The 25,982-nt window shown below is 42.0% G+C and overlaps 1 protein-coding gene and 1 long non-coding RNA gene across 5 annotated transcripts in view; one reads left to right on the top strand and one right to left on the bottom strand.

The window, feature by feature from the left end:
* LOC142829703 (uncharacterized) overlaps nt 1–3,890 on the top strand; it is a 32,437-nt gene extending 28,547 nt beyond the window's left edge. The window contains exon 2 of the long non-coding RNA XR_012904447.1: nt 3,702–3,890. This is a non-coding gene — a long non-coding RNA (uncharacterized LOC142829703). The remainder of the gene's footprint in view (nt 1–3,701) is intronic.
* The window catches only part of CTNNA2 (catenin alpha 2), a 781,078-nt gene that overhangs the window by 56,070 nt on the left and 699,026 nt on the right, over nt 1–25,982 (bottom strand). For all 4 annotated transcript variants that reach the window (XM_075930970.2, XM_075930969.2, XM_075930972.2 and 1 more), the window contains one exon: nt 3,715–3,866. In XM_075930970.2, the coding sequence (XP_075787085.1) occupies nt 3,715–3,866 (152 nt within the window). The remainder of the gene's footprint in view (nt 1–3,714; nt 3,867–25,982) is intronic.

Here is a 25,982-nt window from a genome sequence, read left to right as displayed (position 1 = left end):
CAGCAGTTAGTGGCAGATGAATAAGAAAGCTATTTTGGAGTGATCTGAGAGCAGCCTGTCATGGGACGTCTGCCCCACACTGGCCCTGGGAGAGGGCTGAGAAGGGAAAGCTGGTGACTGATGCAGAAACTAGCCAATTAGGGACCAGAAGAGGGGCGAATAAATAAAGGCTCCTGGAGGGGAGGAGTTGGACTCATTCTTGTTCTAGCTGGGGAGCAGAAGGGAAGCTAGATGCTTCCTGACTTAGAGCAGGGCTGGGGAAAGGCAGGCAGAGCTGGGGAAACTCAGGCCAGGCAAGCTCCCGGGTTTCAGAGCCTGAAGCAAGGCCTGAGGCTACTAGCGCTGCAGAGGGGCCACCAGGATAGGCAAAGGCAGCAAGTCCAGACCCCTTGCCAATGATGAGTGGCCATTTCAGACTGCAGTTCGCCCCTGAGGCTGGTAGTGGGTCACTGAGGCAAGGTGGGCACAGGGGTTTGCGGGCTCCCAGAGGGAGAGGACCCCAGAGTGTGGGGGCACTGTGGTAGGGCAGTACCCAGGTGGGAGGACACCACAGTCTGGAAAGGACATGGGTCCTAACCCAGAGGTGGAGGAAAATGAGGTAACCGCGGGTGAGACCCCAGCTAAAAGGGAGCACCCCAGGGCTGCAGAGCTAATTCCCAAAGCAACCAGCAGGAGGTGCCCGTGACAGCGAGTCCCACCAGGTTACACTCCCCAATTCAGTGCCACACTTTTAGGGTACGTCTAGACTACAGGGTTTTGTCGACAGAAGTTTTGTCGACAGATACTGTCGACAAAGCTTCTGTCGACAAAGAGCGTCTAGACTACATTCAGTTCTGTCGACAAAGCAAACTGCTTTGTTGACAAAACCCTGTAGTCTAGACACAACCCTACATGCAATAACACCTTCTGTTGACAGAACTCCGTCGACAGAAGGCGTTATGCCTCGTAAAATGAGGTTTACCAGCGTTGACAAAACTGCTGAGTTCTGTCGACGTTATGTCAACAGAATTCAGCGGTAGTGTAGACGCAGGTATAGTTTTGTCGACAAAACTCTGTAGTCTAGACACACCCTTAGTCACAGACAGTCCATGGTTACCAACTTGCTAAAAGCTGCTCCTAGTGAGGGCTGTTGTTTCAATATCACTGGTTGGCTAAACAGGGATTTTTTTATACATGTTTCAAATTCTTTGTAGCAATTTCACTATTGGCACGGCTCTCGCTGGGCCTGAATCTGGTTCTTACGGGTTCTATGAAGCCACACATCACGTTGACTTCTCAATTTTTCTTTGGGTCAGGCTCTTTATGACGTGGCCGGGGTGACACTGAAGAACCAGGCACACCTATTCTCTCAATTAGTATCTTGCTTAGCATATTGTAAAAAAAAGATGCCCGATTAAATTACATCCATCAGCTAGTCAACATTCAAATGACACTTCCTTTACCAGTATAAACATTTAAAACCATCCTTTGGCAGCTCAATGGAGCAGCAAGGTAATTTATTTTCTCATTTAATTTTTAACAATATCTTCCTCATACTTTCAGGGTGTTGTTCATTCTCCTATGTAGTGGCACAGAGACCACTTACAGAGAGAGAGAATGAGGCTACGTCTAGACTGCAAGCCTCTTTTGAAAGAGGCTTTTTCGAAAGATACTTTCGAAAAGGAGCGTCTAGACTGCAAGCAGTACTTTCGAAAAAGCAAGCCGCTTTTTCGAAAGAGAGCACACAGGCAGTCTGGATGCTCTCTTCCAAAAAAGCCTTGTTTGCATTCAAGAACGCCTTTTTTCGAAAGAGCACTTTCGAAAAAAGGCGTTCTTCCTCGTGAAATGAGGAGTACCGCCGTCGAAAGAAAAGCCACGTTCTTTTGATTTAATTTCGAAAGAATGCGGCTGTAGTCTAGACGCAGGTGAAGTTTTTTCGAAAAAAGGCTACTTTTTTCAAAAAAACTCTGCAGTCTAGACACAGCCCTAGTGTGCTCTACAACCAGCTACCTTTAGCTCAAGACACGCTTCCTCAGTTAGGGGAGGTATGTAACCCACACACCTTCAGGGTGTGGTGTACTGTCCAAGTACTGTCACTTAGACCTCTTATAGAAAGAATGAGTTTGTGCTGAGACCCTGCTGGCTTTTACCTCAAGCTATAGAGCAGGGAACTTTTTGGGCGTCGGGGGCCACTAACCCACCGAGATATCAATTGGGGGCTGGACAAACATGAGAAGCAAAAAACAAACAAAAAAAACCTTCACACAAAACCCCCTTTGCCCAGCTGTGGCCTCCTGTCCGGTAAAAAAATTCAAAAAATACCGGACACCTAAAATGTTCAATATTTTCTGATTTTTCCCAGCCTGGAGGTGAAAATCCCAGGTGCTTATTGGGTTCCACAGGGGAGCTGTCTGGCCTGGATCAGGGAGACAAGATGGCGGATGGCCGCTGGCAGCCTCTTAGGGCCAAAAAGCCTCGAAAGCATTTCTTAAAGAGGCCACACTGTTTTTTAAATTTTTTTTGCCTAACAACTTGGGGGGCTCAACAACTTTGGTCTTCCTCTTTTTTTTTTCTCAATAGAATTTTTTCCCCAGTGGCTTTTTTTCCGTGTGTATGTGTCCAGTATTTTTGGTTAAACCATATGGCAACCCTACTGGGGAGGGAGTTTCCCTTCCTTCCCACTCCTGCAAGGGATTCGCCGCATCCCCCACTGCTGGAAGCGTGTGGCCACCTGATGCAGGGAAGAGACTGGTGGGCGGGGGGAGGGGGAGAACTGACCCCACTGTGGCCTCTCCCATGCAGAGAAGGGGGACTCAGGGGCTTCCTTTCCCTCCCACTCTGTGGATGGATTTCCCCATTCCCTCCTGGTCTCTGCATGCTCCAGCCCTGCCCAGATGCCTGGTGCAGGGGGAGGGCAGTAAACACAGAAACGCTGGAGCTCTTGTTTACTCAGGAGCTCCAGCAGGTGGAGCTTTCCCCTTGCAGCCAGGTCTCCTGTGCGCCTCTCCCACATGCAGGAGAGGAACTGGAAGTGTTAGGCCCGTGCTGCAGGAGAGGCTGGGGGAAGTTTTTAAAGCAGCATTTCGTGTCTGCTGGACCCCTCGAGGGTTGAATTTAATTGTTTGGCGGGCCAGATCTGGCCCGTGGGCCGGAGCAGAGGGGTCCCCGTTGGTGTTACATATACAGAGATTAACAAAATATGCCACGCATACAATTCAGTTCTTAACAAAACTATCGCATTGACACTGAAATAATTCTTTTGTACTAGGTCTTGCCTCTACAAAGACTTGTGATCCAATCCCATCCTAGGTAATTAATGAAAGTTCCTTTGGTGCATCTTTTCCTAGTTCTTTGGGAACAGGAGGCTACATGACCTAAGCTGTATGCAATGTCAAGCATCAAACTCTGTTCGAAAGAGGCCACAGAATGGAACAACAGGGTGCAAGATGTGACAATTCAAGGGCATGGAACCTAGTAGCAATACATGTGACTGCAAGCTTTGCTGTTGCTCCTCAGTTTTTACAAACCCCAGACTCACAAATGTTAAAACAATCTAATCTCTTTCCTAACATGAGTTTTCTGCTGTACAAACATTTGTTCTACATTCATTTCCATGTCAAATGATTTTTCTTGATTATAAAACAATGTATGTGGTAGGCAGCTTTTATATTCCTCTCAGCTTCTATGATACTTTCCTTTAAGCATCAACTTTTATTTCCCAGGTGCCTTACATACCCTTATCATCAGAACAGCTTTCCTGATGTCGCGAACTCCATCATAAACCAAGCGGGAGGCATCTATGAATTCATTCTCTTCAAATGGCTGTGGGACATTCGCACTCAAAGCTTCAATGGCAACCTCAACTTGTTCAGCAAAACGTGGCATAACTAGATTAAACAAAATGAAAGGCAGGATGATTATAGACCTTTTTTCATGTATATTTTCCTCTGCCCTTGGGCATAAATACTTTCTAGTGGGCATGGAACATGCTGCTATCATCCTTTCAAGCCCCAGAAAGGAAGATTCCCTGACTGGATTTATGTTGACTTAGAAGCGTGCAGGGCTTTCTGTCACATTTTGTGAGAGAAAGAAAACTATGTACTTACTTGTAATTATATGACAAAGAATTAAAAACTCTTTAACAAAGAATGATTCACTGTCATTTTAAAGACTCTAACTCATCTCAGATGTCATTTAAGTATGCTCAGAAGCATGGCTAGAAAATTACTGTACAAAATTATTGTACAAAATTTATATTTGTTCGATATTATTCACGCAAAGTGACCAAAGTGTGATTTAGCCTTTACCCCCACTAATTCATATTCATTAACAAACCATAGCCTAGCTCACAGTGAATAACCTCCCCCCGCCCCAACCCAAAGCACTCTTAGACTGAAAAAATCTGGTAAATGATATTTCTCAATGCATGTAAGAGTATATTCTGGTTCCTTATCATAGCAATGTTTGTAACATAAAATATATAACTTATGGTGGATATAAATTAACAATCCCTTCTAGGTATTAATGAGTGGGATATATATGTGCTTTATGAACACACATAACACATACATTCATTATTTGTTTAGCTTAGTGATTTATAGGAATTTTGACTGTTTTTTGGTCACTGGTGTAACTATAAACTCATAGGATGCTTTCCTGCAAACACCAAAACAATATTTTGATGTCACAATCATTGGCTCTATGCAGAGTACTAAATAGTCCCCAGAATCAGTGCTTTGTTCAACCTAGGCCAGATTCTAAATAGTTTTAAGTACATGAGTAATCCTACTGCTTTCAGTCATTCTATTCACATGCTTAACGTTAAGCACATGCATACATGTTTATAGGATTGTGGCCATATAAATTATATCACAAATGTAAGCAATGATTTCAAAATACATTTGATCGACCTTTATGCAATTAAACTTTAAAATATTTGACCATCTTTACTTACGTATAGATTATTATTTATTATTTGAATTGTGGTGGTGCCTAGGAGTGCCTGTCCTTGACCAAAACCCTGTTGCACAGGGAGCTGTGCAAACTCACGACAAAAAGGCAGTTCCTATCCAAAAGGCCTAAAAAAACACCTAATCCTTTTTCTTCTCTTTTATTCTTTTCATCTCCTTCATTTCTCACCAGAGGCCCAGTCTTGCAGTCTGGATGCAATTGAAACTCCAGTCAACAGTATGGAGAGAAATGCTCTCTCAAAAGAACCACCAATACCAACCACAGACTCATCTTTTCCATTTCTCAGCTCCATGCATGATTTAATATATTGATTCCAATCTGAATTTGGCATGAGAAACTCTTTTATTAATTGGTAGTCATTAGATATGACTCGCTTTAGTAGCGCCTGTTCACAGAATTGATCAGTGCAATCTAATGAAATCATCTACCACTTCCTTAAGGAGACTAACTAGTCCACAGCTGAAAAAAGCTCATTGGCGGGATTTTTTCCCCCAACTATCCCACATATGATTTCCTATTACTTTATTCCTCCATTGTAATTTATCCCCCTGCTTGTAATATGTACTGCTATTTATATTTATAGATGGGCTATATCTATTTATATAGGGTTTTTCCTTTTAAAGCTTCCCTTGATCCATATATGGTGATGCATGAAAATTAAAAAAGATGGAATTCTATAATGTGCATTTCCAGCAAACCTGATCATAAGAGACTCACCGAAATTGCAGCTTTACATATGTGAACTTCAGATAATATTACCTTGGAGCATTTGTAAGGGATTATTTACTTGATAAATCATGACTGCTCCTCTGCTATCATGGAAATGTGTACTTCAAAGCATTTAAAAGGGAGCTGTACCTGCTTTGTTCAGCAGAACAGCCTAAAAATGTACATGGTGAGAAGCACCATCAATAAGCTGCGTATTGAATTTTTGTTTAAAAGGGTTTGAAACTCACATATGTACACAATATACCATGATAGAAACCCATTATTGCACATTTTTGTTAGGAGTAAAGTGTTAAAATAAGCAATAGCTCTGTGATAAGCCAGACTGGAGCAAGTTTGTGCTCATCAGAGCATAGGGATCATTGTGTCTCCACAAATTCTTCAGCTAGTAGAAGTGTGAAACTCACATTAACCCAGTGTAAGTTTCTGTTTCCTGTGTGCTAACTACATTGTGTTCACAAGTTTATAAATATTGTACTATGGCCTCTAGATCAAGGGACACATTTCCGTAGCACAAGCAATAGGGGCTCCCACCTTTAAATTCAGAGGTTTCCTTGGGTTCAAGCCTCTCAAATGGTCTCTCTGTATGGTAATGCAAATACGTCAGCAGTTGTAAAATTTAGCTCAGAGGTTCAGTAACCGACTCTCATACATCTAGCCATTAGAACGGGACACAGAGCCATGTTTCATTATCTTGGGTAGCGCTAATGTGCTTTACCCTTCTATAGGCAGCAGGGTTTAAAGCAGTGTTTCCTATAAGCTGAGCGCTTGGGCAGTGTCTTAAAAGAAATGCCAAGGCCTCCCAGCTGTTTAGCAGAACTACCACACCTATGTTTTGTTTCTACTGGTGGTGAACATTTGTGCAGGCATTGGTGCACATAGAAAAATTTATTCCACAAATAGATGGGAAAAAATTCACACATGGATGGAAACGTTTAAGCTATGTCTATACTCGCGGCTTCTTGCGCGAGTAATATGCAAATGAGGCTAAGCGTGGAATATCGCTGAGCCTCATTTGCATACCTAATGAGCCACCATTTTTTTCAGAAGAGGCTCTTGTGCAAGAAAGAGCGTCTACACTGCCCCTTCTTGTGCAAGAAAAACCCTCTTGAGCAATGCCGTTCTTCCTGAAAAGTAATAGGTGTAACGGCGTTGCGCAAGAGGGTTTTTCTTGCGCAAGAAGGGGCAGTGTAGACGCTCCTTCTTGCGCAAGAGCCTCTTCTGAAAAAAATGGTGGCTCATTAGGTATGCAAATGAGGCTCAGCGATATTCCACGTTTAGCCTAATTTGCATATTACTCGCACAAGAAGCCGCTAGTGTAGACATAGCCTTAGTGGGGATGCTGGTTTAAAGTCCTTTGGAATGGCATTAGCCAGAAGTTGTCTTTACATACAAATTACAACTGTGATTGGCTGCTTTGTGGCGAAAGCGCCTTATGCCCTCTGTACATTGCCACACATGGCCACAACCTGTCCCTCAACTTTGCACACATTTTAATTTGCCTTTTTTTAATGCAGAAAGTCATTAAACTAAATTCAGAATTGCTTGCTTGCCAAAAAGCATTTTAAATCAATGCTTTAGTTGTTGATGATGTTGGACAAGCATGAAAAAGCACTTTAAACTAATAAACTCCTATTTTCCATTGTTTCTTTGACCATACATTATTGCTGAACATAGTAACATTTTTGGAAATTGAGGCAAGAAACCCTTAACTGTTCTCCAGTTAAGGTTTTTGGGCCACACTTGAAAAACTCTGTAACAGCAATATCTGGCAAATACACTTTCTTGCACTTACAAAATCAACATTCTGCATTTCAGTTTCATAACTGAAGAGATTGGGATTTTCCTATGCAAACAGCAAAAGCCAAAATTAAAATTCAGCTAGATCAGTTTGGATCTGGTTTTGAAGTTCATGGGTGAGTGATAGAAGGGATTGCTGCAGTTTATTTAGTATAGAGAAGAGGAAAGCCAATGATTTTGAATTCAGACACCAATCTGAATTTTCACAAAAGCTCAAGGGAGATCATATGTTTAGTTCAGGCTGTGATCCTGCAAATACAAGCGTTCTTAACTTTAAATACGTGAGTAATCCCAACTCATATCAAAAGGCATAAATCTCATGCATGCATTTAAGCATATTTGTAAATGTTCTCAGGTCTGAGGAATGTTAGCAAGAACACTGAGAGTTAGTTGATCCAGTGGATAAGCGTGTAGAAGCTTTTCTAGGATGGCAGTTTCTATAGCATTCCAAGTAAAACCTTTTACAATAAATACAGAAACCTTCTAACGCTGTAGGAGCACAGTTAATTAAAAAAATTCAAGAAAGGCCAGAGTTAATGTCCCCCCCATCAGGGTATGTCTACACTACAGCGCTAATTCGAACTAACTTAGTTCGAATTAGTTAATTCGAACTAAGCTAATTCGAACTAACGCATCTAGAACTAAAAACTAGTTCGAATTAGCGTTTTGCTAATTCGAACTAGCATGTCCACATTAAGTGGACCCTGAACCGGGCTTAAGGATGGCCGGAAGCAGTGCCGGCAGGGCATCAGAGGAGGACTTAGAGCGTGGAGATGCTGTCTCAGGCTAGCCGAGGGCTGCGCTTAAAGGGACCCACCCCCCACCCCGGACAGACAGTTCTCGGGTGCCCTGCTTGCAAAGCAGTCCTGGCTTGGAGTGCCCGGAGTGCCCACACTGGGCACATCACAGCACTCGGCCATCAGCCCGGCTGCACTTGCCGCAGGCTGCCATCTGGGGAGAGGGGGCAATTGGGGGGCTGCAGGAGAGCTTCCACCCCCAGAAGCCCGCAGAGCCAGCCCAGTCCTCCCCATCGGGGGCTTGTACCCCATTCCTCCCTCACCTCCTTCCACTTACCCTTCCCTAGTCCCTTTTCTTGATGTACAAAATAAAGGACAATTGTGTTCAAAAATGGAATCTGTCTTTATTGAACAAAACTGGGGGAGACTGGGAAAAGGAGGTGGGAGAGGGGAAGAGAGAGGGTGGGAGAGGGGAGGGCAACTACAATGATCAGGGGTTGGGAACAGGTCCCATATGAAGAGAGGCTAAAGAGACTGGGACTTTTCAGCTTAGAAAAGAGGAGACGGAGGGGGGACAGGATAGAGGTCTCTAAAAGCAGGAGTTGGGTGGAGAGGGTGCATACAGAAAAGTTCTTCAGTAGTTCCCATAAAGAAGGACTAGTGGACACCAAAGGAAAGGAATGGGTAGCAGGCTTCAAACTTGTAACAGAAAGTTCTTCTTCACAAAGCAAAGAGTCAACCTGTGGAACTCCTTGCTGCAGGAGGCTGTGAAGGCTAGAACTGGAACAGAGTTTAAAGGGACGTGAGATAAAGTCATGGAGGTTGGGTCCATGGAGTGCTATTAGCCAGGGGGTAGGAGTGGTGTCCCTGCCCAAGGTTTGTGGAAGGCTGGAGAGGGATGGCACGAGACAAATGGCTTGGTCACTGTCTTTGGTCCATCCCCTCTAAGGTCCCTAGGGTTGGCCGCTGTTGGCAGACAGGCTACTGGGCTAGATGGACCTTTGGTCTGACCCAGGACGGCCATTGTAAGCTCAGGGCTCAGGGTCGGGGGTCTCAGTGGACCCCCTTGATTTTCATGCACACCTGCTCCTGGGTGGCCAGGCTGGCAGCTCTCCTGCCCTAGACGGCCACTTTACTGTGCCTAGTGTGGAGATCGTGGACAAAGTCCACGATGTCCGCACTAGCCCAGGCGGGTGCCCGCCTCTTGCGGTCCCGGGCAAGCTCCTGGGAGCCGCCAGCCTGGTCCCGGGAAGAGGGGGAGGGCTGGGGGGCATCGGGTGGCTGGCTCGAGCCGTGCCAGGTACAGGGTCTGCTGGCTGGGTGCTGGCAGGCTTGCACCTGGCATGGGCACCATAGCCAGCCCGTGCCCCTTTAAGGGATCCGGGGCCGGGAGGGGGGCAATAGAGTTTCCCTGGTGTTGGCCAGAGTGGCCACCAGGGAAACCTGGGGAGGGCTAACCTCCCACTAGTTCGAATTAAGGGGCTACATACCCCTTAATTCGAGCTAGCTAGTTCGAACTAGGCTTAATTCTCGTAAAATGAGGTTTTCCTAGTTCGAACTAAGCGCTCCGCTAGTTCGAATTAAGTTCGAACTAGCGGAGCGCTAGTGTAGCGCCTATGAAAGTTAGTTCGAACTAACGTCCATTAGTTCGAACTGACTCTGTAGTGTAGACATACCCTCAGTGTGTATGATATCAAGTTGTACTACCTCTGTGTAGATTCCATTCCATCTTTCTGTTTCACATGCAGATTATAAAACTTCTGTTTAGTTTACTGCATGGCTATGTCTACATTGGCCCCTTCTCCGGAAGAGGCATGTTAATTTCCAACTTCAGAATAGGGAAATCCGCGGGGGATTTAAATAAACATGGCCGCCGCTTTTTTTCCAGCTTGGGGAAAAGCCGGAAAAAAGCGTCTAGACTGGCGCGATCCTCCGGAATAAAGCCTGGAGGATCTCTTATTCCTACTCCCTATTCTGAAGTTGGAAATTAACATGCCTCTTCCGGAGAAGGGGCCAATGTAGACGTAGCCCATGTGTATCATCCAATACACAAGACATGCAACATATCTGAAAGAATTTTGTCATAAGAACTTTAATATTTGTATTTCCTGACACTTTAACAAACTCTTTAAACTATGGAACTTTTTTTTGTGGGGGAGGGGAGAGGGACTATTTGTTTGAACATAATATTGTCCTTATATTAAAGCTGTAGTTCCTAATAAACTGGGCGCTAATCCAATTCTCTTTCTCAGTAAGCAATTTTACACATTTCTAGAAACAGGCTCAGAAAGGACATGTCACATAGGTCAGTGGTTCCTAACTGCCGGTCTTTGCGGCCAAGTGCCAGGCTGCGAACCACTGTTTGCCGGGCTGTGGCGACTCTGGGGACTGGAGAAAACCACCCACCACCTCCGCTCTTGCCACGGCTGTTGGGAGAGGAGTGCCCTGCCCCGCAGCCAGCCAGTGCTGGGCAGGGGCGAGGTCTCTTCTTGGATGTGGAAGAGCAGTTCGCTGTGCCGCGGGAGGGCCAAGTGGAACCTGTCATGGCAGCCTTAGAGCAGCCACGACCCGGGCAGCAGTGATCAGCTGGCAGCTAGGCAGCAGCTCAGGGCTAAGTGAGGGGGGCTGGGCAGGCACTGGGGACCAGGGGCGGGGCTAGTACTGGAGGGCTCTGCGGGTGAGGGGCTCTAAGAGGCAGGAGGCTGTAACTGGGGGGGGCGGAGCTAATACTGGAGGCCTCTGGGGTCAGGACGAGTACTGGGGAGCTCTAAAAGGTGGGAGACTCTAAGAGGTAGGGGCTGAAACTGGGGGACACTGGGGCATTCAGGGTGTGGAGCTGGCACTGGGGGGCTTTGGGGATGGGTCTAGTAGTGGGGGAGTTATGGGGACAGGGCTGGCACTGGGGAGGCTCTGGGGATGGGGCTGATATTGGGGATTCAGGGCTGGCACTGGGGGCAGCTCTGTGTGCGTTGGGTGCAGTGGGGCTCTGGAAACAGGATGCTGGCACTGGGGGCATCTGGTGGGGAGGGGCTCTTAGCAGCAGGGGTCTGGCTTTGGGGGGCTCTGAGGGTGGAAGGCTGGCACTGGGAGGGTTGGGTGCAAGGGATTTGTGGTCAATGGTTGGCGCTGGGGGGGTAGTGGAGGTGAGAGGGGCTCTAGGAGTTAGTGATGGCACTGGAAGGGTTAGGGGGTTGGGGTGTACCCCAGCCCTGGCCCCCAGAGCCGCCACAAACAGTCAGCTTCAGCTGCAGCAGCTACCCGCCACATAGTGACTGAAGCAGATGAAGCTGCTTGTTCGCGGCAGCTCTGGGGGCTGGGATTTTTGGTGGACCAGTAACATTTTATTTGCAAATTTTATTATTTGCATATGCAAATAAAGTGTTACTGCTCCGCCAGAAGTTTGTGATTGGGTTTGCCAGTCCGTGATATAAAAGGTTGGGAACCACAGACCTAGGGCATGTCTACACTAGGAAATTACTTCAAAATAACCACACTCAAAATAATAACTCCAAAAATTACTATTCCAAAATAAGCTTATTCCTCATGGAAAGCAGGAGTACAGATTTCGAAATAATCAGCCTGTTATTTCGAAGTAACGGCCTTGGTAGTATGGACGCTCCGCTTATTATTTAAAAATAAGGGGGGTTATTTTGAAATAACTCCCTAGTGTAGACAAGGACATAGTGCGTTACTACTCTGGAGCAGACACATGAGCTGTGATTGAGAACCTATCATTGTTACCATTAGAAGAACTTCCGTTTACAGGGTGAAACAGAACATACCTGGCCTTTTATATCATAATACATTATGCCTCATCCCAGGAGGCATACCTGGGTGGTCGACAAATACCTTTGATGTCGACACCCGCGCGTCCAGACTATTGCGCTGAGCCGACAAACAGCTGATCAGCTGTTTGTCGGCTCAGCCAGCAGCCATGTAAATTTAAATGAAGTGGTGATTATTTAAATCGCCGCTTCATTTTCCCATGTCTGGTAGCCTAATCTACATGCCTCTGGCGACAGAGGCATGTAGTCTAGACGTACCCCATGTTTAACCAGTTAACAAAATACATGGGATTTTATATCCTGAGTTGAAATGAATCCTGGGCTTCCAAGACCCAGGCTAGCATTGTAACCACTGAATCACCATTCATCTCTATGATTCATCAATTCTTTGGCCAAAAGGGACCACTGAGATCACCCAGTCAGACCTCCACATAACACAGAGGCTGTCTCTACACTGGCACCCTTTTCCGTAAAAGGGATGCTAATGAGACACTTCGGAATTGCAAATTCTGCTGGGGATTTAAATATCCCCCGCAGCATTTGCATGAACATGGCTGCCGCTTTTTTCTGGCTCGGGGTTTTGCCGGAGAAAAGTGCCAGTCTAGACGGGATCTTGAGGAAAAGTAGGAATAAGGGATCTTCTGGAAAAGGGCTTATTTTCCGCAAGATCCTGTCTAGACTGGCGCTTTTCTCTGGCAAAACCCCGAGCCGGAAAAAAGCGGCAGCCATGTTCATGCAAATGCCACGGGGGATATTTAAATCCCCCGCGGAATTTGCAATTCCGACGTGTCCCATTAGCATCCCTTTTACGGAAAAGGGTGCCAGTGTAGACACAGCCAGAGTGTAAAGCTTCCCCAAAATAAAGCCTAGAACAGAGTTTTCAGAAAAAAAATCCAATCTTGATGTAAAAATTGCTAGTGAGGGAGAATTCACCACATTTGGTAAGTTGTTCCAATGGTTAATTACTGTCACTGTTAACAAATTATACATTATATTCAGATGGATTTAGTCTAGTTTCAACTTCCACCCAGTGGACAGTGCTATACCTTCTCTGCTAAACTGAAGAGATCATCATTATGAAGTATTTGTTTCCAGCACAGGTACTTATATACTGTAATTAAGTCAACTCCTAACCTTAAAATCATAGAATTGTAGGACTGAAAGGAACATAGAGAGGATATCTAGTCCTGCACCAATGGCAGGACTAAATATTACTTACACTATCCCTGACAGATGTTTGTCTAACCTACCCTTTAAAATCTCCAGTCATGGAGGGTATGTCTAGACTACATTCCTCTGTTGCCAGAGGCATGTAAATTAGACATACCGACATAGTCAATTAAACGGAGATTTAAATATCCCCCGCTTAATTAGAATAAAAATGGCCACCGCGTTGTGCCGGCTCAGCTGCTTGTCGGCACGAACCGGCAGTCAAGACGGAGATCGGTCGGAAAGGAAAGCCTTTGCCGACCGATCCCTTATACCTCGTGCAACAAGGTTTACAGGATCAGTCGGCAAAGGCTTTCCTTTCCGACTGATCCCTGTCTTGACTGCTGCTTCATGCTGACAAACAGCTGAGCCGGCACAACACCATGGCCATTTTTATTCTAATGAAGTGGGGGATATTTAAATCCCTGTTTCATTGACTATGTTGGTATGTCTAATCTACATGCCTCTGGCGACATAGGCATGTAGTCTAGACATACCCAAAGATTCCACAACTTCTTTAAGCAATTTATTCTAATGCTTAACTACCTTGACAGGACATTTTACCTAATGTTCAAACTACACCTCTTGCTGCAATTTAAGACCATTGTTTCTTGTCTTATCCTCATAGGTTAAGGAGAACAATTTATGTCCCTCCTCCTTGTAGCATCCTTTTAGGTACTTGAAAATGTCCCCACTCAGTCTTCTCTTCCAGACTAAAACCCAGGTTTTTTCAATCTTGTCTCAGAAGTCATGTTTTCCAAAGTTTTAATCATTCTTGTTGCTCTTCTCTGGACTTTTTCCAATTTCTCCACATCTTTCCTGAAATTAGGTGCCCAGAACTAGTCACAATACTTTAGCTGAGGCCTAGGAGAGTGAGAGAGTAACTTCTTATGTCTTTCTTACAACATTTCAGCTAATTCATCCCAGAACATTGTTCGCTTTTTTATAATACAGTTACCCCTTTGACTCACAATTAGGTTGTGGTCCGTGACGATCCCCAGATCCTTTTCTGCAGTACTCCTTCCTAGGCAGTCATTTCCCATTTTGTATGTTTACCATTGATTCTGCCTTTCTAAGGGGAGTACTTTGCATTTGTCCTTATTGAATTTCATCCTATTAACCTTGGACCATCTCCCCAGTTTGTCCAGATCAATTTGAATTTTAATCCTGTCCTCCAAAGCACTTGCAACCCCTCCCAGTTTAGTTTTAACTGCAAACATTAAAAGTGTACTCTCTGTGCCATGATCTAAATCATTGATAATAATAGTAGTGGTCATGCCAGTGCCAAATCCTCTCTACTCAGATTGGATCAAATTAGCTCTCCAACATGGAGAGGTTGGTCATGTTTATATGATTATGCACTGCAACCCTAAGATCTTTCTCAGGAGCACTTCTTACTTGAATAGAGTTCCCCTATCTTGTCAGTATGGCCTACATTTTTTTATTCCCAAACATATACTTTTACGTGTAGACATACCAATGTAAAATGCTAAATGTTCCATAACTTAAGAAAGGTAGATCCTGCTGGAGCCTGGATGCAGCAGAAATGGTGTAGTTGTGCTACCAGGGGATGGATATTTGTTTACATGTGCATATAGCACCATACATCATGTGAATGGACTAGAATTATTAAGGGTGATCAATGGGATTATCAACAAAAACCAAGAGGAAGAGATTAATAAAGGAAAATTACATGAATGATCCACTGCCTAGTAAATTATTATCCAGGTTTAAGGGGATATAGTGTAATAATGTCACAAAGCATAGCCAAAAAAAAGTTAATTCAGAATACAACTTCCCCTACTCTAACTGTATATTCTAATTATTAATTTGCTTACCTGAGGAAAGAACAGTCTATTGGGAAATCTAATTATTTCAAACAAGTATTTCAAAAAAGTATTCCCAATTGTTTATCAGGCCTTCTCTGTAAAAGACGGCATAGATTCCCGATTTGGCTTGAGCAATGAGTATAGCATTGAACATGACACCTTATTTAGCCTGAGATGTTTGTCAAAGTTTGGTTCTATAAGGAGTGTACATTCTTTGTCATATTATAAGTATTTACATTTCAATATTGCATCTTAATTCAATATAAGAGTAGTAAAAGTGTTATTTTCCAAATTTTTACTCATGATCCTTACGTGGGTAATTAAAAAAAAATCTTTTTACCATAATACTGTAACAGAGTACGACAGTGCAGTATGTTACGTTGTCATTTTTCAAAACAAATAGCTGTGATTCAAAGGGCTTTGAGTCCAGTCAGAAATATGCTGGTTGAAATATAAGAGAAATTGTCTTTGTAGTGTGCTTTCAATACTTGAATAGACACACATGTGCTTATTATGTTTGGGATTTTCCAAAGTGCCCAACGGTTGCCCAACTCCTATTAAAAATAAATAGAAATTGGTACTCCAAAGTATCAAAGTGGTTTTGAAAAAAATCACCCTATATCTAACCTCATCTCTCTCTCTCGCTCTCTCAGTCTCTCCCCCCCCCCACATACACATTAAAAATGGTAAAAATAAATAAATAAACAAACATGTTGCCATTGCAAAGTCAAGAGCTATCAATTGTGAAATGCCAGTATTAATGCTGTCCATGCAACCTTAATTAGTGCCCCTTACGCCTGGGCCTTATGACGTACCTGGTGATATACTACTTTTTCTACTGGATCACTGCTGCATTCGGTCTAAAGCATGAATGCTGCCTACAGAGTGCATAACTATTCAAAATTCTATTTTGTTTTATCTACAACATGCTATGCATGACTCCATGTCTTATTTATTGCACAGCTACCACATCTTGTTCTGAATACAGAATTGCAATTTTCCTCAAGGGCCTTTTTATGGCACTCTTCCTTATAGTAATCAGAGCCTTCACAGACATTCATGAATGTTATTTTCACAATATGGGGAGATGATATTATAATCCCCACTTTACAGATGGAGAACTGAGGTACATGGTGATTAGGACACAAGTGTCCTAAGTTTGGGTTCCCAAATCTCTTGAATAGTCAGAAAGAGGGAAAATGGCTCCACAGTCTAGTGGCTAGGACACTCTCTTGTGATGTGGGACATTTGGTTTCCAGTCTATGCTCCAGTGAATATTTAATTACAGATACAGAGTGGAACAGTTTCAATAGGGAGAGACTGAGGGTATGTCTACACTACCACCCTAGTTCAAACTAGGGTGGTTAATGTAGTCATACGAACTTGCAAATGAAGCCCGGGATTTGAATTTCCCGGGCTTCATTTGCATGTTGCCGGGCGCCGCTATTTTTAAATGTCCGCTAGTGCGGACTCCGTGACCGCAGCTACACGTGGCACGAACTAGATAGTTCGGACTAGGCTTCCTATTCCGAACTATCTGTACGCCTCGTTCCATGTATAGCTGCGGGCACGGAGTCCGCACTAGCGGACATTTAAAAATGGCGGCTCCCGGCAACATGCAAATGAAGCCTGGGAAATTCAAATCCCGGGCTTCATTTGCAAGTTCGTATGACTACATTAACCACCCTAGTTTGAACTAGGGTGGTCGTGTAGACATACCCTGACAGAGTTACTCACTCCAGAATACACTACAATCCAGTGGCTGAGGAACTCATCTGGGAGGGAGGAAGGATTCTGTTCAAGTTCTGGCTCAAACTGGGAATTCAAAGCTGGGTCTCCCACATCCAGAGTCAATGCACTAACTTTTAGGCTAATGGCTATAAACCTATCACCTTCTTCTCCATTTGATAAATCTAGCCCTTCATTTCCTTTGTATTAGTTAAAAAATGTTAAAAGGGCCTGAAACAAAATGTTTAGTTGCCAGTCAAATGATTCTCCAAAGTTTAAAAAAAAATGGTTTTCATTTGACCCCAAACAACTTTTTTTGGAACTGCCAGTGAATCAGAAAAATCAGATATTCACAGAGATCTAAGCTTGACATTTTCTATTTCTTCTAGGTCTTTGAGCTGTGGTGATCAAAACTGAAAGCAGTACTCAGGGTATTCATGAATATCCTAGTTAATGTACAGCCTAACATCTTATCCATTGGCTGATTGCTACTGTGCACTGAATAGAGATCTACAGCAAACTGTCCATAATAATGCCTAGATATTGCTGAGAGGTTGCATTGACTCAGAACCCATCAGTGTGCATGCAAGTAGTTTAAATGACTTCTCTACTTTGTGAAATTGAATACAATTACCTTCCTTGGGGTCCTTCTTACCTAGTCATGACAGCTCTCTCAGTATATTCCTTCTGGCAAATTTTGCTTCCTTGACCTGTTAATTAATATATTATTCAACATTGTCCATGGTGCTAACAACATGGCATCTCAGGATTAATCTTTTTCCATGCTGATTTCTGGCCATTTATTCTTTGCTTCTTATCTCTTAAACTGTTCTCAATTCACCAGAGGACTTTCCCTTTCGTCCCCTGTTTATCAGCTTCCCAAACAGCATCTTGTGAAAGACCGTCAAATCTTTAAAAAAATCTAAATAAATTAAATTTTATCCATTGAGTCTATTTTTGTGTTGAACTTTATTCTTAAAATTTTTATATGATAACAGATAAAGCCACTATAATTTAACCTTACAGAAGCCCTGTTGATTTATCAGTCTCTTTTACTTATTTACTCACTTTATAGCTCTGTGTTGACTGGTTTTCCACTCTGTTCCTCATAGTACGGAAGCACAATTCTCTGGTTTATAATTCTCAGGATTATTACATACACTGTTTTAAGATATGGGTGTAACGTAGGATATCCTCTAGTCTTTTAGTATAACTGCTGTTTGAAATGATAAATTAGATATGTTTGTTAGTTGTGGAGCTACTTGGATCTTCTGTCTCTGATTCATGAAAGTGTTTTAAAACATGGTTTAGTGCATTACTGAATCAGTACCTTGATTTTCTTAAGAATTCTTGGAAGACAACTCTTGGTCCTGAAATGATGGAACTCACAAATAGAAATATAGTCAACTGAAGCACAACAAAACAAGAAATTACTACGGATCACTTGAAAATATCTGCCATCATGGAATATTATAACTCTGCTTTTTGATATCTTTTTCACCCCTTCATTTTAAATGGAGCTCACCTTCTTTCCTCCCAAACACTCCCCCTCTTTTCTGTCATTGCTTACAAAACTCACTATTACCCCTGTGAAATCACCATGAAACTTCTTTGAAATTTTGCTTAGCTTCTCCCTGCATGGCAAGACCCCCAGAAATCATGTTGTTGTTTTTCTTAGGATGTGCATCTGAAAAATGTGCTTTTTCCTTTCTACCCACATTTCCTGGTAAACCTCAATTATACTTGCGTTCCTGTTCACACCTATATATCTTAGATCCAGTTTCTATCCTTTATTCCCCCATTATGTTCCTTTTTTCTTTAGCATCTGCAAAGACCCTGGATCATCCATATTCAAGTCTTATGACTCAAAGAATTCTACTGCTTTGACCTCATTCCATACTATAACTGACCCCATTCCCTGTGACCTGCTTAGCCTTTCTCTAAACTCCTTTTGCCTGCTCCTGTCTCTTTGCTCTTTTGTATCCCTAGAGGTTACACAGTTTCCATGTGAATATTCATGAAGGCCATTATTGAATGCTCATTGAAGTCATTGGGATTCTTTCAATTGATGTCAATGAGCGTTGGATTGGGCTCCTTTGCTCACTTTTAAACCACTCCTAGGGTGTGTCTACACAGCAAAGTTATTTCGGAATAACGGCCATTATTCCGAAATAGCTATGAGAGCATCTACACAGCAATTTCATTATTTTGAAATAATTTTGAAATAATAGATGGCTTATTCTGACTTCTGTAAACCTCATTCTATGAAGAATAATGCCTATTCTGAAATAGCTATTTCAAAATAAGACATGTGTAAATGCTCCACTTCCACTATTTCGAAATAGTCCCTCACCAGGACCATTCTAAGTTATTCTTCCTGGGGCTCTAAATCGAGATAGCACATTTACAATAGGGAAGCCTGCCTTGTAATTTTTAAGCTTCTCTGCCATGTAGATGTGCTATTTTGAAATAAGCTATTTTGGAATAACAATTCCAGAATAGCTTATTCCGAAATAACTGTGCGGTGTAGATGTAGTCCTAGAGAGCCACATGATTTACAAGGCCAAGCTTGACTAACATCCAAATGGAAATCCATCTGCTTCTACCTGTGTAAACTATTTGGAGTTCTCTCTCTATCTTTAAATTTAAATCTCTTTATAGTTGGGTCATGGTTGCAGGTGTTTATTTTATAAGGGCACGTCTTCACTCGCTGCGTTGGAGGTCAACCTTCTGTCATTCGATTTAGCGGAACTAGTTAAGACCCATAAATTGACCACTGAGGGCAGCTCCGGCCGGCGCCTATACGCCTCGTAGTTACAATGAGTAAGAGACTCCAATAGGAGCATTTGCTCCCATCGGCCTGCTGTTGTAAGGATGGCCCCAAGTTAAGCTTAAAGTAAGCCAACTCCAGCTACAGATTTCACATAGCTGCATTGTGAACCTTAAGCCAACCTTCCAGCTTACCTTAGTGAACACCTGACCTTACTTTTTACATTGATGGCTCTATAGAAATGATAAATAATAATATTGCTCTATGGCAAACAGAAATGAATAAATTTCTGCAAAATAAAAAGAAAAAAATAAGTATTTGTTTTATTCCACAGACAATAACAACCTGGCAACTGATAGCTACACTTATTATAAATTGGAATTAGTGGCATATACATGAAAAAAAATACTAACACGATGCTCACAAATACATCTGAGACACATTTTAAGTTATTGAAGTTATTCTTAATAACCATTTTATGTTCTATTTTTTCTAAAGACAACATTGAGCTAACTATATAGGGAATAGCTTGTAATACAAAGAAAACTAAAATCCATGATTTGTTGTATAATATGATACAGGACAAAACAGAAAATTAAACCCTTGGGCCTCATTTTCCCATGGCAGGTTACAATTAACTCCCATTGAAAGTCATATGAATTTTGCTGTTTTATCTCCAAGAAGTCATTTAGACTTTATGGTTTCATGGTTTTTGTCTTAGATATCTGCAACTGTCATGAAGTGAGAGTCAAGCATCTGCTTTGTTTTAAAAGGGAAATGAAACTGTGTCATTATACAAGAGGATTTAACAAGCATGTCATTAATTAATGCTAGCATCAAAGACACTGGGGAGATAAATGTGGTCAGAACAGGCTCTAACAAGCACAAGAATAAAGGTCACCAGTCAACTAAACACAGCCAGGAAAGCCAGGAAAAAAATGAAACATTTAACAAGAAAAAAAAATACCTAATGAAATCTTACATATTTCGGGAGAATTATTTTTAAAGTCACCATTAAAAGTAAAATGAAGAAAGTATGGGTTATGCATTATAAATTATTCAAAGAAGATCATTAGATGAAATCTAGAAATCAGGTATCAAATTCAGACCGTGTGCAGTAAATAGGTACCACTTCCCTAAAATCAGCAGAGGTTTATACATCCAATATAAAAATGGTCTTCAAAAATCACAGCATATGGCTGCTCAACTGGTCTAAATCAATGTAATTCCACTGAAGTCCAGTGGTGCTACACTGATTTAGACCAGTTGAGGATCTGGCCCAGTATCCATTTGAACAGCTAATTCAAAAAATGCCCAAAGCTCTGGAATCCCCCCCAAAAAACTATAGTTCATAATTTGGGCTTTTACAGCGCAAAAGCCAGATGCATTTCTTGAGCTGAGCGCTGAAAGAGTAAATAATAATAATCAAGGAAGTGTTCAGTGCTATTTTTTCTCACTATTATCATTTAAATTAGTTTCCCCGAGCCTACAAAAGCTCTCCCTTTAAAAATGACTAACTGTTCAATAAACAAAACAGATTAGGGATTTACCATACTGTTTTACCCTCACAACCATCAAATCCGCTACCATCCCACATGCATGTCTAAGGGCTGTATCTATCCCTACATAATAATATCCTTCTATTGAATTTTAGGCTCTCCAAGCTTTACCAGACATTACTAAATTAACCTCCATTGTAAGGCAAGATATTACTAGCATCAGTTTACAGATGAGGAAACCAAAGGAAAGCGTCGTTGAGGGATTTTGTGTACGGCTTCACAGTTATGGAAGTTGTGACGTTGTTGATCCCCACTCTGGGGGGAATATGAGTCTGTGGACTGGGCACAAAATTGAGTTAGGAGACCTCTCCGTGATATATAGTGTGAGTTGTGTAAGCCACTTTGCCCCTCTGGCTCTCCATATAATAATCAGTAAAGCAGGACTAATCAAACCTTTGCAATGTGTTTTTAGAACTACAGATGCAAAAACACTACACTAAGCACTAAATACTATGAGCCAGATCCTCACTGGTGGAAATCAGTGTAGCTCCACTGACTTGCACACAGCTAGCATTTATGCCTGTGTTATTGTCTTCTGGCTCACAGTCATGTGTACTTCCACGGGAATGCAGCTCCTATTCTTCAGGGTGTTGCTTTCTAAGCAATGGCACAGGAGACAGCAGAGAGACCTGAAAGCAAAGGAGTTTGATTGGAAATTTGTTGGAGGAGAACAGAGCCAAGCTAGACCCTGTTCCTTAGTAGCAGTGACTTCTTGAGAGTCCATCTGCTTGCTGGTTTGCTTTTGGTTTGCAAAGTCAGTTGGGGGCAAGGTGTGCAGAACCTTTGATTACTGCTGGACCTTGATATAGGAACCAGGGCTTCCCTGCAGCCAACTGGCCAGCCAGCAGCACAGTAGCCACACCTGTATATCTGAAGTGCCACCTCACAGAGCCTATGGAAGAGAAATATCTAAGGTTAGGAGACACAACTAGAAACTAGGGGTGAGTTTCAAAAGAGAGTTGAGCAGATGATGAGGAAAGTGACAAGTGGAAGCGTGTGATGACGAGAACATCACAGAGGAAGTGTCTGGCTAGTGAAGGAGAAATAGATCTCAGGAATAATTTTGCTGAATCAGGAAATGAAGCTGGGAGGAAGTCAGTAGCAGAAGATGGGAGAGCAAGGAAGAAGAAAAAATGTGAATAGTCCGACAAGAAGGAGGAATAGCCAGTGGAGATAGCCAGAGTCTGGAGCCCCCAGAACATATAGGATAATTCGTAGAAGATTGCAAGTATGAACACAGACAAGAAGATTGCAGTCAGAAAGAGCAGAAGCAGAAAGCCTGCAAACGATCACTGGGACCACAGGATATTCAGGGTACTAAAAGAGCACTCAATGAAGACAAGACTGTTGCAGAGAAGATAAATGAATTCTTCACATTGATCTTCACTGCAGAGGATGTGAGAGAGATTCCCACCCCTGAGCCATTTTATGTAGCTGACAAATCTAATGAACCCTCTAATGAACTTAGATTGACATGCTAATAGAGGAGGTTTAGAGACAGGTACATTAAATGGTAGTAAGTCAGCAAACCCAGATAGTATTCACATAAGGGTTGTGAAGGAGCTCAAATATGAAATTGCAGAACTACTCACTATGGTTTGTAACCTATTGCTCAAATCAGCCTCTGTACCAGATGAATGCTGGATACATCCTGCAACACCTATTTTTTAAAAGGCTCCAAAGACAATCCTGACATTTACAGTCCGGGAGATTAATGTTGGTACCATGCAAATTGGTTAAAACGATACTAATTAAACAGAAATAATCAGACATATAATTGACAATGATACATTGGGGCAGAATCAACAAAGCCTATGTAACGGGAAATCCTCTCTCACCAATCTATCAAAATTCTCTGAGAGGGTCAACAAATATGTGGATTAAGGTGATCTAGTGGATACAGTGTACTTGGATTTTCAGGAAGCCTTTGAGAAGATCTTCCAATGAAAGACTTAAGCAAGGTAGACAATCATGGAAAAAGAGGGAAAGTCATCACATGGATCAGTAACTGATTAAAAGATAGGAAACAAAGTAGAAATAAATGGTAAGTTTTCACCATCAAGAAAGGAAAAAGAAGAGAATCCCAAGGATCTATATTGAGATTTGTGCTGTTCAACATATTCATAAGCAATCAGGATGAAAGGGCAAACAGTGAAGTGGCAAAGTTGGCAGATGATATAACATTACTAAGGATGTTAAGTCCAAAGCTGACTGTGAAGAGGTATAAAGACATCTTACAAAACCAGGAAACAGGGCAACAAAATGGCAGAGGAAAGTCAATGTTGATGAATGCAAAGTAACATGTACTGGAAAACATAATACTAACCAGTCATACAAAACTGTGGGGTCTAAAATAGCTGTTAAAATGATCTTAGAGACATTGTAGATAATTTTCTGAGAACATCTGTTCAATGTTCAGCATCAGTAAAAAAAAAGAAAAAAAGCTAACAGATTGTTAGGAACTATCAGGAAAGGAATAGATAATAAGACAGAAAATATCATAATGCCATTATTTAAATCCATGGTACACCCACAACTTGAATACTACACACAGTCCTGGTCATCACGTCTCAAAAAATGTTTTATTAGAATTGGAGAAAAAAGTATAAAGAAAAGCAGGAAAAATTATTAGGGAACAGTTATGAAGAGAACCTTAAAAGATCGGCACTGTACAGCTTAGAAAAGAGGACAAAGAGGGGATATGATAGAGATTGTGAAAATCATGAATGGTGTGGATAAAGTGAATAAAGCTATATTACTTACCCCACAAGTACTGGGGTCACCCAATGACATTGTGAGGCAGCAGATTTAAAACAAATGGAAATATTTCTTCACACAATGCACAGTCAACCTGTATAACTTGTTGTCAAAGCAGGCTGTGAAGGTCAAAAGTTCAACAGGTTTCAAAAAAAAATTAGCTGAGGAACTAGGTCCATCAATGTCTATCAGCCAAGTCGGTCAGGGATACAAGCTGATGGTCTTGGTGTCTCTGTACTTCTGACTGGGAGATACTGGGGCTGGATGAGAGGAGATGGAGCATTCAATAACTGCCCTATTCTGTTAAATTCCTCTGAAGCACCTGGTGCCAGCCATTGTCAGAAAACAGGATACTGGGCTAGATGGTCATTCTCATGTTCTGTTCTTCCCCATACTGATCACTGTATTTAGTGTTCGGAAGGAATTCGCCTCCCTTGGGTCAAATCAGTAGAGACCACAGTGGTTTTTGGTTTTATTTATTCGTTTTGCTTTTCTTTGCAATGTGGGACACACATCATTTGCTGGTTAGAACTAGAGTAAATGAGGGATTCTCTGTAACTTGAAAAAATTAAATCAAGACTTGAAGAGTTCAATAATTCACCCTGAGATATTGGGCCTTCTCCAGGACTGGATGGGTGAGGTTCTGTGGCCTACAGTGTGCTGAAAATCATACTAGAGGACCATAGGTGGTCCTTTTCAGTGTGAAAGTCTATGAAAGTATGGATACATAGTCAGATTTACTTTCATCTTATGAGAATAAGACAAGCAGGGACTTCGACTGTGAGGACAGAGCAGCGAACTTGCAATTAGGAAACTGGGTTACCACCTCAGTTCTAGGGCTAACTCACACTATGATTAAAGTGAAATCCCATTACCTTTTGGGCCTCCATTATACAGTATGTATTCTGGAGGTGACAATGCCTTCTAAATCTACTGACAAATAACTCAATACTTGATCGGACAAAAGTGGTATTAACACAATTATTGCTTTAGTTTCCCCTAATTGTGCTGTCTTCATAAGACGGGCCATACTGGGTCAGACCAAAGGTCCATCTAGCCCAGTATCCTGTCTTCCAACAGTGGCCAATTCCAGATGTCACAGAGGGAATAAACACAACAGGTAATCAACATGTGATCCTTCTCCTGTCATCTGTTTCTAGTATCTAACAAACAGAAGCTAGGGACACCATTTCTACACATCCTGGCTAATAGCCATTGATGGACCTAACCTCCATGAAGTTGCCTAGTTCTTTTTGGAATCCTGTTAAATTCCTGGTCTTCACAACATCCACTGGCAAGGAGTTCCACAGGATGACTATGCGCTGCATGAAGAAAAACTTACTTTAGTTTGTTTTAAACCTGCTACCTATTCATTTCATTTGGTGACCCCTAGTAATTCTTCAAGATATAAAATGTGTGAAAAGGACATTTCAATACATTTCTACAATGCCCTCCCTTCCCACAGTGAGGATAAATATATTAAGGATGTGTTACTAAAATACTATAGTTATAGGGGACATATAAGTACCTGAGAAGGATAGTGCAGAATGAACTGAAATAGAGGCTTTAAAATAAAGTATCTGTAATTTGGAGTCCACGTACTCTACAATACAGTAACTTGGTCCAATTTTTCCAAGTCCTCACAGATGGTGTCAGAAAAGATACAACTATTAGCACTTTGTTATAATTCAGGCTTTATTAAAGAACACGTTAATGGTGCAATGGAAATATTTAATGTCTCGGTTGTAGATCCATTTTATTATGTTTTTAACATTGTAATTTAATTCTATGAAAGATGGCTTGGACACATTGTACATAAAGTTGGGCCAGAAATGTTAGCATAAATACAAAAATTAATTTTGTTCAATCTAATAGAAAATTCACATTGTTCAGAAATCTCTCAGTTTACTAATGAAGGTATCAATGGACATAAACTTCAGTATATTTTGCTGGCTTGTGAAATGTCTGCTGATCCAAGAACCCAATCAAACTGGACAGGTCATATTTTCCTTCTGTAACTCCACTTGCTAGAATTTAAATTATTTTGCTAATGAAATTCCCTTTGAAGCTAAAGCTATGGTTAAAAAGCTTTGATCTTTTATTGACTATGGAATTAGTCAATAAAATAAAAC

The sequence above is a fragment of the Pelodiscus sinensis genome, chromosome 4, assembly GCF_052426305.1.
Source record: "Pelodiscus sinensis isolate ZL-2025 chromosome 4, ASM5242630v1, whole genome shotgun sequence".
In the NCBI taxonomy this organism is placed as follows: domain Eukaryota; kingdom Metazoa; phylum Chordata; order Testudines; family Trionychidae; genus Pelodiscus; species Pelodiscus sinensis.
This window is presented reverse-complemented; position numbering and strand designations above follow the sequence as displayed.